A 12,484-nucleotide genomic window follows, 5' to 3' on the forward strand; every position below is an offset into this window, starting at 1 on the left:
ACACACATATAAACATGTATTTATCGTGTTAATATACTCCAAGAACAGAATAGCATATTATAGATAATCCTACTCCAGATAAAGTGGTGTTTTCTAACAGTACAACTGAATGAACGTGGCTGTGTTAAAACACAATATATTAATTAATTCATGCCTATATTCTTACTACTTTAATCTTAATTTAGTTTTCATTTACTTAATGTTCTTTTCTTTTTAATCCAGTCTATAACACTGCTTTTATGCTTCCAGACAGTGGCTGAAGTCTGAGGACATTCAAAGAATATCGCTGTTCTTTCACAACGAATCCTTAGAGAAAGAGGTAAGAGGCTTTAGAAGCTATAAATCTTGTAAATTACATAAATTTGTCATGTCTAAGTTGAGAAATTTATTGAAGTAGGTTTTAGATGTCTTTTTTTTTTTTTTAAATAATGCCTAACCAGTTTTTTCTTCATCTTTTCAGTACAGAGCAACAAACTTGCCGGCCTTTAAATACTATGTCACCTGCGCCTGTTTGATCTTTTTCTGCATTTTCATTGTGCAGATTCTGGTCTTGCCAAAGTATGTGCATTTTATATTTATTTATATTAGAACTAAAAACATTTTTAATCAATGAGATGGTGTCAGTATGGCGGGTTTGTGTGGTCATTTTGAAGAAGGGGACAGCTTTGTTTGGTGGAACAGATTAAACTTAGTTTCAAAGTTTAAATATTCAACTTTTTTTGCAGGACAACAATCTTGGGAATATCCTTTGGAATGGCTTTTCTCATCCTTTCCCTTATCCTCTTTATATGTTTCATTGGACACCTCCTGGTGAGTAGTGTCTTTATGCAAATTCAATTCCTCCAGGCATCTTTCTACTTGGTCTTTTCACATCAGTGGATAGGCCTGCTGTTTAATGTAGCCCTTGTGTTCTTAATGTTTATCCTAATGTCATTCCAAAGGCACACGAGTGATCCAAGCACCTCTCTGGTCAGCTTAGCAGCCCATTAAGTGACCCTTAAGTCAACACAAGTGCCACTTTGGTGTAGCTTTGGGGCAATGGTCCAAAGCACACCGGTTATTCTGTATTATTTCCCAGGTGCCATTTCCATGCACAGATGCAATCATGAAATTTTACGCCACACATTGTTATCATCCTGTTTCTAGTGGAATGATTTGTTTCAGGAAATCATTACAGAAAATTTGCATTTTGCAATCACAGAAAATACGCCGGTGGGAGTGTGAAAGTTCTAGAAATCACTCACAAAAGTAATGCAATGTAAGTGCATGTTTAATGCATTTGTTTCTGTCTGGAAAACAACATGAAAATTTGGGTTAATATCAGGCAGCTGAAAGGGAATCTATATGTTTTTCCTGAAAAAGGGTGAGCTGTGGGCTGAGACAGCTGTTCTCAGGATATATCTATTGTTCAGGTGGAGTGAAGGGCTAGATTATCACAAACTTTTCCACTGTATCAAAACTGTACAGCTGACCTGTACAATGTGTAGAAAAAAACAAAACAAAACAAATCATTACTGTATTTACCAGCAGATCCTGATCTGTGTTAATAGGTTTACTTGGTCTTCTGTGTGAGGCTGCAGATATTTATTAAAGTCAGTATTACGCTGGTCTGTTTAACTCACATAAATACTCGTGTTTTCACAGGCATTTCAATATGACATGTAATGAAATGACATAAAAAACTGAAGGTACTATAAAATTTTATACGCCACTCATTGGTTTACACAACCTCACTCATTCTTTGATGGCTTTAATTCTTAGTAAGTGTGCATCAGCTGCTGGTTCTGACCTCGGCTCCCCGTGGATGTCGCTGAACTCTTTAAAGACAAAACTAGAAAAACACTTTATAAACATCCTGTTGCCTTTTTATCAGAATTGTTTGACACTGCTGGTTCGTGCTCTGTTTCATGTTGTGTCATGAAAATGTCTGCTTATTGGGAAATTTGCAGTATCTCAGGAAGATGCTTGTGTAAAAATACAGACTCAGCCTAAATTTCATGATTCCTTTTCTCAGACCAAATTTCAAATACCTCATGTGAGTTAGATAAACTAAATATGATACGATTTCAAATTTATATATTGAACAACAGCAATACAAAAAAGGGAGATCTCTTCGCTTTAAGAAATCTTTGGCGCAGAGTCTTCCTATTTTGAGTAGCAAAGTTATTTAAGAGTGACTAATTGAATCTTATGTAAGCACTCACGTCCCTTACATTGATCAACTTGAGATGTTTTCATTGTACTTCATTCATCATTTACATTTAAGGTCTAGGCATCCAAATAGCTGTTCTAACAAAATGGTCCACAAATACCTTGATTTCAGACCAAAATGATTGCCTCACTAGCTCTACATTTCCAATATTCCCTGTGGTATAAAATAGTCTGTCACCCTTAGTATATTGCAATTTACATCTCTGAGCTATTTAGATGTCACATCCACTCAGCCCCAGTGATGCTCCGATATTTGCTCTGAGATAATCAAGTAAACGATTTGGGTTCTCGCTCTCATTGCTTCACAAAGGAACAAACTGTCTGTAACTGACCTGGCACAGAAAGATTTCAATAAATCTTTGATAATAAACAGTAAACATTAAGTATAAAGTGGCTATGTTGTGCTGCCTGGGTTAGAAATTAGAAATGAGGTGCATGATTGCACAGTCTCTGTTGCCCTAAAGTGACTCTAAATAATATTAATTTCCTTTTTGAACCAGGGTTTGAATCTAGTTAATATCCCATTTTGTCTTTATTTAATTATAATAATAACAAAAGAAATACAGGTACTATTACAAGTAAGTACTAATAAAAATTATTATTGTTGATCATTTCTGAACAGTGTTGTTCATGATGAAGTCACTTATTAAAGTTGTAATTTGGTAGCTCTGTTATTTCACTTCTGTTGAAATTAAAATGTTAAAATTAATTGTTATGAACTTAAGTGGAACCCTCTCCATCATTATATGGCTCTTGAAATTTTTCCTTTGCCCTGCTGAGGAAATACAGGTTAATCAGAAAGTGTTGCTTCTGTGTCTGAGCTCATGCTTAGCTTAGTTTATGTCACACTAATTATCTTTAGTCAACAAAAGCAATGAATTTGCTGTTTAGCACTTGAGATGCATACATGTAAGATTGTCCATCTTTCTGGCTTCCTTTGCTCGTGACATATTTGTGACATTATATCTCAGCTCTTTCGTACCTTATTGCATTTGTGTTGTGTGTCTACGTGTTCCTGCAGCACTGCAGTAAAAGCACCTCCACTTCTTGGATGTGGTTGCTGAGGTCATCAGTTATTATTGCCAACAAACCATGGCCCCGCATCACTCTCACCATGACAACCACAGCTCTAATACTTATAATGGCAGTCTTCAACATGGTAAGCTTTTTCTATGTGCAGGTACTACACTGAGGGAGTGGGACCACACCTTTCAGGCTTTACGAGGAATATATATAGCAGTCCTTCTGATAACACATCTCCTATTTGTAACTGCAGCATAATTAGAAAGTAAAATGGGGCATGTTATCTCACAAAAAAGAAATGGGCTTCTTTAAAATTATATTCTTAACAACCTTGCAGAATACAAATGAATAATATAAAAATGATATCTTCATTTACTGCAGCAAGAAGCAAGTCAGTCATCATGTTTAGAGCCTGTGGAAAATATTGATATGTAGCATTCATTAATATGCCCTTCCCCTCCCCTTTTCCTTTTTTTTCTTGCTTGTAAATTAAGCCTGAAAAATATTTAACTACAGAGCAAATATCTTGCATTGTTTCTTTGCAGTGAGTCTATCAATTGGCTCCTCAGACCAGAAGATTGTTTACCCCGCATTTCATAAAAGTGCCAACACAATTTGCGTGCAGAGATGACTGAATGCTGTACTTAACATTTACATCGTTGCTTTGATTTTCTATATTTACTTTCTGATTTATCTGATTGAGGTTTATTTTTGTAGACAAGGAAGCCCATCAAAAAATAAAGCCTCAGACAAAGGTGGGATGGAAGCCTGGGGCTTGAAAGGAAGCTGCGTGATAAAACACAATGTCAGGACCCTGGTTTAGACCTTCACACAAATCGATTCCAGAGATTCTAATCGTATTTTGCGTCTGACTTGGGTCAGTCGCTCAGGGCGTATGAACCAAATTAACCTGGCTTTGCTCAGCGGGGCAGCCAATCCTCATTTTATCCTGCAGGTTCACTTTAAACGACATTGTTGAATGCTTGTCACTATTGGCCTCTTATCTAACAAGATTCTATTTTCCTCCTGCAAGTCTAATGCAGACTACTTCATCTTGTCCCATGCTGATGTGCAAAGAGGCAGGCAGAGAAAGCGTATTTATAATTTGCATGACAATTCCCTGGATTGTTTTCTGTGGTCCTGAATTTCTGTTGACTTTGTGTTTTTCTTCTAGTTCTTTTTGGAAGACAGCGTGCTGCCTCCACTTCCGAATTACAATTCATCCAACGAAACACTGTCTAATGGGGAACTAATCACCCTCTCTGGGAAAAACAATTTCTACCTTCCTGTAAGACAAACATCATCATCATCACACTTTATTCAAAAACTTGTAACTTTAGTTTTTTATACAACTTTACAGTTACTCCTCCTCCTTCTTCTGTATAGTATTTAATTTACAGTTGCATCCTGGGCCTGATCTCCTGCTCAGTGTTCCTGAGGATAAACTACGAGCTGAAGATGATTATCATGTTGACAGCAGTTGTGGTCTACAATGTCATTATCCTACAAACACATGCCTCTCTGCTGGATGAATACAGCAGATTTCTGTACGAGACCGAAAGCCTTGACAGGTAGGCTTAAAGTGAAAAACAGGAACACTTCGGGGGGAGCATGAGATGGATGGAAACAGTCAAAGAGGGTTAGGAGACTGTGATGGTAGCCCGAGGAGAGAGGAGAAAGTTCTGAGCAAATTGAGAAATGGTGAAAAAAAAATTTTTTGCAGCTATAAGGCATGCTAAGATAAAAGAGGAGGTGGATGGGTTACCGTAAGATTTTATAGCAGTAAAATGTTAATGCACTGCTAATTCAGTAGTGAAGTAGACAACTGCTTTAGAGTTAAAAACCTATATTTAAAAAGTCAGAGACCAAGCTTCATTGAATAGTTTCCCTATGTGCCATGATGCACCCACCCATGCAGGAAGAAAAGGAAAATGCTAATCATGCTATGATGGTAGGATATGATAGGAAGTGCCAAACTTTATAAGAACAAGTATCTATATATAGGTAGTATATAAGAATCAATTAAACATGATGTAGTATGAGAAGTATGTTTTAAAAAGCTATATTTATGAGTTACTGTTACTTCTTGTAGAATAAATGGCACCAAAATGTTTCTCCTTGTTTCTACGGCTACTCATGTTAAATTGAGACATCACAAGGCATCCTTCTATTATTGGATCAGAGGCGCTCCCATCTTTCAGGACGTCACCCAGTATTTGATAAACTCAGACTTGCCATCATAGTATTAAATGGCTGTTATTATTTAACTCATGCAAAGGGAGTTTTTGCTCTGTTCCCCAAGTCACAGCTGAGCTGAGCTGCTAAGAGAGGCTATAGAGATGTTGGGACATGAAGAGACAAATCTTCCCCATAGATGAGCATAACTGAATTAACCCTTACAGATTATGACATCAATTGTAATTTCAGTAGAAAATATGGATTTGTTCAGAGCTGGAAGACAGGTTTTTGAATGTAATTTCTAACATAAAATTTTTTGACGTCTAAAGCATCATTAGCTTCTTCTTTGTGAGCAAATAAATGTCAGCAGATGACTTCTAAAGTCTAAATTGTCTGATTTCCCACCAAGGACGGCACTTTACTGTCTGGTTATTGACGTTACTGTCCCAGAGTGTAAAACTGATAAATCTGAAAAGTTCTGATAATTTTTCTAGTTGGTAAAGTCTTAACAGCTGTTATTCCTTTAATTAACAATAGAAGAAGAATCACAGCAGCAGTGTGTCTACTTTTCATCTCCAGTTTTTCTTCAAACTAACCCATCTGTGTTAAGACCAGTGTGGTGAATTAATGTCTGTGTAGAGAACTGATCAAATCAGCCAGGTAAATGCAGAACTTGCGTGCTGTTTTCTCGGCTGTTTGCTGAGCTCGAGCACAGATAAGATTAAGAGTAAAAATGTGCTTCCATATATTATGATGCAGAAGGTCTGTGTAAGTCTTTTGACAGTTTAAATGTTTTTAGCATCAGCTTTCATCCAATATGCTGTGTGGGAGTCTACGTTGATAAAGCCTTGCTTTTTATGATAGTGGAAGACTGAAGTTTTATATTCAAGTGTTTTTGCAGAGCTGTATCTCTGAGGATCATGAACCCTTTTTTTTCCTTCTCGAGAAACGTCTGTAGTCGATGCACCCTTGCAGGAGGGCTAACCCCCCTCCGAAATGCATCCAGTAAACAAGCTCTTGTCACAGCAAAGCAGAAGCGACAGTCTTAATTAAGTGACAGGTTGGAATAAAACGCTCTACTAGACATCTCTACTGACTGCAATCAATTTTTTTTAAAGTCCCTTTCTCATCTATAACTTTTAGTTTTCTTGCCCTCTTTTGCTGTTCTATTATTTATGTTGCTCTTTATCTCTGTCTTTATCTTTTTCTTATCTTACAAAAACATTTGTCTATTTTTTCCCCTGCCCTTTAAGACCAGGAGTTCTCAAAGACCTGAAGACTATGGGCTCTATATCCCTCTTTATCTTCTTCATCACTCTCCTTGTGCTTGCCAGGCAGGTAAGTCTAAGCTGTAATAGTCTGAATGGCGTTGTCATCTGTCTCCTGCTGCACAGTGTATCGCTAAAAGAAAAGTAGTTTTCGTCTGTGTGCCATTATTACACCATCATTGGACTTTTTCCATTCTTTTTAGCTGCAGGTTTTGGATGTTGATGGAAAGTTGTTTTTACTGTATTTGTATCTTACCAGCTGCTAGCTTAGTCTTTTGGCTGTTGAAGCATGTTGAGAGCATTGCTAAGTTTTAGCCTTATCTTTTACATTCCTTCCTTTAGATTCTTTGACCCTTAGTGGTCTCTCATAGATTAACACATTTAAAAGCCACTAACGTTTTACCTGACTCATAGATTCCTTATGTGTCACAACAGCGATGCTTTGGATGATTATAAATGCAGACAAATTTGTAGCTCTGATGCTGCTAGTTCTGCCTCTCTCTCTGTATCTCTTTATTATCTCAGAGCTTTGTGAGAAAAAACAGTGGCTCTCATTTATCTTCTAAGTGAAAATCAATCAGTGAACTTGGTAGAAATGGTTAAGCTTTTTGGCTGCTGTGACACACTGAAAGAGAGGCATCTTTAGTGTAACCTCCCTCAGTCACTCAGGGACAAAGATTTACATCAGCAAGTCTGCTGTTACTCAGATGTAATTTGAGATTTAGTAGTGAGAGAGAAACCAGAGGCTGGAGAGTAACATGTTCTTTACTCTGACTTGTTTGGGGTTCTGCTGAATTGTTCGAATTATGTACTAGAATTGAAGCATCATATTTGTACAAATCAGCCCAAGGCCTGTACTATATGAATAACTACTATATGAAGAAGGATTTTTTGGTTAGGGTAGTAACCTATACACTTAAAGTGCTATGGAGCAGGTTATGTTTAAGATAAGAAATAAACAGCTACATCGTTACTTCCTATTGACCACTCAGTTCTCTGGAAAATATTATCACCATCCTGGAAGATCCCTCAGACCTTGATGCTAAAAGTGTCTAAAGAGTGGTTTGTCTTTCACCAGTATTTTGCGTAAGAAATGCTGATTCTTTTTTTCTTATACATGTACACAGTATATCATAAATAAAGTGTATTACTTTGCATGGGTTAGAATAGTGTCACATTCGGGATTTTGTCACTCAGGGGGAGTAGGCATGGTCAAAGAAATATTACTGTTTCATTTCTTTATCTAAATGTGCTTTTCAGGTTCAGACATAAGATCGTCACAGGACAATGAACATATGCGCTCTTTGTATTATTGAGTGTAATAAATAGATAAAGTGTTGGTGGATGTGTTAATCAGAGAGAGTTAAATGTAAAAGTAGTTGTCTCTACCATAAGGTGTAACTATATCTACACCATAAATAATAAATTCTATTTATTAATATCTAAAGTGTTACACGCTTTTCTGATTTGTGCACACACACAGTTTTTAAATCGCTGCCTCTATTTTTGTTGCCGGCTGAAACATGGTTATATTTGTGTTGTCCAATCCGGTCATCTGCAGTGCTTGATCATAATATTCCCATCCTGCGAGCACGTTTTTCTTTGGTTGGTGATTTTTATTTATCAGATCAGTTCACTGCATATGACAGTTAAACAGGATTGACTAGAGTTGCCATCACAGACTACCTGAGGTGTGAGTGCTGAAGAAAAGGAAAAAAAATAATCAATCCCATCAGAGCCTTTTATTCTCCCTGATCCTGGAGCATTTTATTCCACTTGTGCTTCCTGATATTGGGTTCTGAAGAAAGCCTTGTTATTACGCTGATGAAGTAACTACATCGTTTAAGCAAAGCTGCAAAAATCACTAGGTGAGCCTTGTCAGCCTTGACCAAAAGTCATACTTTATGAGGTTTTTGTAAATGTGCCTAAATTCTTGCATTTTTTTACATTGCATGTCCTTCATGTCCTAATGCTTGTTGGTGTCCATATTTGTGGCTGTTTCTGTTTTTCTCTGTGACTTCTTGGAAGAAAGCTGTACAGCTATACCTTCAGTCTCTTTACCTCTGTGTCCTCTTGTAACAGAATGAATATTACTGTAGGTTAGACTTTCTCTGGAAGAACAAGTTCAAGAAGGAGTGTGAGGAGATTGAAACCATGGAGAACCTCAACCGCGTTTTGCTGGAGAATGTCCTGCCCGCGCATGTCGCAGAGCACTTCCTGGCCCGTAACTGGAAGAATGAGGTAGGAATTTATAATGTGTGGTGTTTTTTATAATAATAACTAACGTAAATGTAACATTATTCAGATTTTATTTTCACAATAGCTACAGGACTAATGATTGTAGAATTACAGAGAGGACTTCAAAGTGCTTGTTTATGTGCAAAGTTCTTTTGCGTTCATTCGCCGATGGATCACAAAAGAAGGATGTTTAATTCAAGATATCAAGACACACATGTGTGATTAATTTAAACTGAAATATTCATTGGTTGTTTATTAAAATATCGAGGGCTAAAGCTCAGATTTTTATTTTGAAAGTGCAAACTTTAAATGAACTTGACACTTGTTTTGTAGTGTGACAGTGATTAATTAGCTAGTATGATGCCTCGCATGACTCATTCATCGCTGTAAATCCTGTTACATCCCCTGAGTACTTTTCACAGTGTCAGCTGGGAAAAGTGAAGTTTTAGATCTGAGGGAGTTTAGGTAATGTGGCATCCTGGAGGTCATGTAAGATTAAACAGGAGAGCAGCATCTGCTGCAGAAATCCTGAATGAGGAGTCAGCAGTTGACTTCATTTCTGTTCTTGAACAGGATCCAAGAACAAGATGCTCTAATGGGATTTAAAGCAACTGTTTGTTGTTTTTTTGGATGGTGGTTTGGGTGATTTGCCTCCTTTAATTTGTCAATTATGTTTCATGTGCTGCCCAGTGATTGATTTTTACTTGTTGTGAAGTTTTCTTAGGTTTGAATAAAACACAGAAAACCCCCAATATGCGGTGCAGATCCCATATTTGTCTTTCAAAATCTCTTCATCTGTAATTAATTAGTTTCATAACAAATTTTACAGCATTGTTTTGCACCTGCACAAGCTAACGACTCCACTCTGTCTTCTGCTTCTCTTTGTCATGCAGGATCTGTACCACCAGTCCTACGACCTGGTGTGTGTCATGTTTGCCTCTATCCCAGACTTTAAAGAGTTCTACACTGAGTCTGACGTCAACAAAGAAGGATTAGAGTGCCTCAGGCTCCTCAACGAAATCATTGCTGACTTTGATGAGGTAAATACCCAGATCGCCACAAAAACACACAGAAACCGTGATACCATTGCACTGCTTCAGTCAGTGAAGAGTATTGCTTTTTACAGATTCATACAATTAGGTTTTATTGTCTGTGCTGCTATAAATTTGGGTTTTATTTGGTTGAGCTGTGTTTGCATTTCCATGTGTAGTTGCTTTCCAAACCAAAGTTCAGCGGTGTGGAAAAGATCAAGACCATTGGCAGCACTTATATGGCTGCTACTGGGCTGAACACATCGCCAGGGCCTGAATACACATCACAGGTAGGCCCATTACAAAGACATCATCATTTTTGTATGACTGCCGTATGCACATTATGCGAGAACCTAATGTGTTTCTAGTTGTGCTTTTTTATGTTTCCCAGGAACATGACAGGCAGTATATGCACATAGGGACCATGGTAGAGTTTGCATTTGCCTTGATGGGAAAACTGGATCTTATCAACAAACACTCGTTCAATGACTTCAAACTCAGAGTTGGTGAGTTATGCAGAGAAGTTGAAATTAAATACAAAGTATACAATAGAATATATTTTTATATATACAGGACTACACTGTAAGCTTTCACATATTTAAGTGTACTGACCTCACATGAGAATTGAAAATGAGTGGTGTGAACTAATTAAATAAATTCCACAGCTCATTTCAGGTAAATGACATAATGTAACAAAATACTATCACTGCAGTGGGGTCAGAGTTTCATTCCTTGTTGCCTTCTTCTCGTTATTATATTTTCTGGAATCCCACTTCTAGAGTTTTGTACAAATCAGGAATCAGCTTGACTGCAATACATCCGAAATTGCACTGTCATGGAGCCTCTATGCATCCCCCTTTTTGTGTAGAGTTCCAGTAAGATGTAGAGTAATTTTATTATCTTGACAGAAAGTGAGAGAAATGCACAGATGTCTTAAAAAAACAAGAAAATAACGCTTATTTATGCAGTAAGACTAAAATTAGAGGTAGAACAGCAGGAAGGCATACCCCAGCTCCCTCTGTGCAATAAGAGTCAGAGTTCGATACCTTCAACCTGTGTCTTAAGATCTCAGCATGAGATGCACCATTAACTCAGCAGTGTACGTGTGAGTAACTGTACATCCCTGCTGCTTCCAGATGGGGCTGAAAATGCTCCATCAGAGAGCCGTACACACCCTCACCCACTGGGACTGGACAGAACCAGTGGCTGTGAGACTGTATGCGCCTCCTGCACACTTGAGCAGATTGCAATTTCCAACAATCTGGAGACTGAGTCAGAAGCTCAGTCAAAGAGAGGCCCAGTGTCATCTCAGTGCTGTGAACAACCTCCAGACTGCTGGGGATTAAGAGTTGAGCTGCATTTAGCTCCCCCTCCGTTTCATGTTCTGATGAAATCTTGTGAAAAGCTTTGTTCGCTGTCAAAGCAGTAGGGTTCCTGCTCAAGTCGGCTTTGAGCAGCACTCAATAATTAATCAGTGGTATCAACATTTTATTTTGATACATTTTCAACAAGTAGGAAATCTAAAAAAGCAGTTTATATTTGTAACTATAAAATAATAAGTTAATTGGGGGGGGGGGGTCAAGATCTCTGGGTAAATTCCCAGATGATTAAACATGCAACTATTTTGCTGGTAAAACCTGAAATGAGTAAAGAAAATCAACATCCTATTTATGCAAGATAATTCATAGTTTTATTGGGGGGGTTATATTGGCTGGGTCTGATTATTATTGGGGGTCATAACCCCTAACCCCTGGAAATTACGCCCCTGAATGGCAGCAATAGGGACACTGTCTTAAGGATCAGCTGTGAAAGGTTTACTAAAATGTTTCCTTTGTCAGGTATTAACCATGGTCCAGTGATAGCTGGAGTCATTGGGGCCCAGAAACCCCAGTATGATATCTGGGGAAACACTGTGAATGTAGCCAGCAGAATGGACAGCACCGGAGTCCTGGGGAAAATACAGGTAAATGATTTGGGGAACATTTGAGTTTAAAAACATAAATAAAAAAACCCACTCCCCTGCCTATTCACTGCAATACTAAATGTTAAGACAGCTGTCAAACATCAGCTGGTATTTTACTCTGATGGTTTCTTTCAAAGGACCAGCAGACCTCCTCCTTCATACTGCAGACATTTAAATGGCAATACGGATGCTTAAAAAGATAAAACTCTTCTTTCTTATGTGCCATTTATTACAGCAAGGACATCTCATCATCTTGACATCACATGGCATCGTCAAATCCTATTTTCTGTCATGTCTGAGCGCTGATAAGACAGAATGGTTTTTCACCTGCTGCATGGCATGTGGCTGTGGCAATCATTCAGTCTTCAGAGGGCTGTATTACATTTCGCGGCCTGTACACATTTGATAGAGCCATCTGCTGTGCAGTGCAGCACAACTACAGGGCTCGCAATTGCATTCCATGATTGCCGGTTGATATTTTAAGACAGACAGAAGGCAGAAATAAGACAATTTCTTTTAAAGTAGCATTGATATTGCCTACCAGAATGTCACTTTTACTCATGGTAAAATTC

General features: G+C 37.9%; 1 protein-coding gene across 9 annotated transcripts in view; it reads left to right on the forward strand.

The window, feature by feature from the left end:
• adcy2a (adenylate cyclase 2a) overlaps positions 1-12,484 on the forward strand; it is a 57,812-nt gene that overhangs the window by 43,683 nt on the left and 1,645 nt on the right. For all 9 annotated transcript variants that reach the window (XM_039619195.1, XM_039619197.1, XM_039619198.1 and 6 more), the window contains 12 exons: positions 250-319; positions 461-558; positions 726-810; positions 3,233-3,370; positions 4,409-4,522; positions 4,621-4,805; positions 6,666-6,750; positions 8,763-8,921; positions 9,812-9,958; positions 10,129-10,239; positions 10,341-10,455; positions 11,788-11,912. In XM_039619195.1, coding sequence (XP_039475129.1) covers positions 250-319; positions 461-558; positions 726-810; positions 3,233-3,370; positions 4,409-4,522; positions 4,621-4,805; positions 6,666-6,750; positions 8,763-8,921; positions 9,812-9,958; positions 10,129-10,239; positions 10,341-10,455; positions 11,788-11,912 — 1,432 coding nt within the window. The remainder of the gene's footprint in view (positions 1-249; positions 320-460; positions 559-725; positions 811-3,232; positions 3,371-4,408; positions 4,523-4,620; positions 4,806-6,665; positions 6,751-8,762; positions 8,922-9,811; positions 9,959-10,128; positions 10,240-10,340; positions 10,456-11,787; positions 11,913-12,484) is intronic.

This window comes from Oreochromis aureus, linkage group 11 (assembly GCF_013358895.1).
Source record: "Oreochromis aureus strain Israel breed Guangdong linkage group 11, ZZ_aureus, whole genome shotgun sequence".
NCBI classification, from domain to species: Eukaryota; Metazoa; Chordata; class Actinopteri; order Cichliformes; family Cichlidae; genus Oreochromis; species Oreochromis aureus.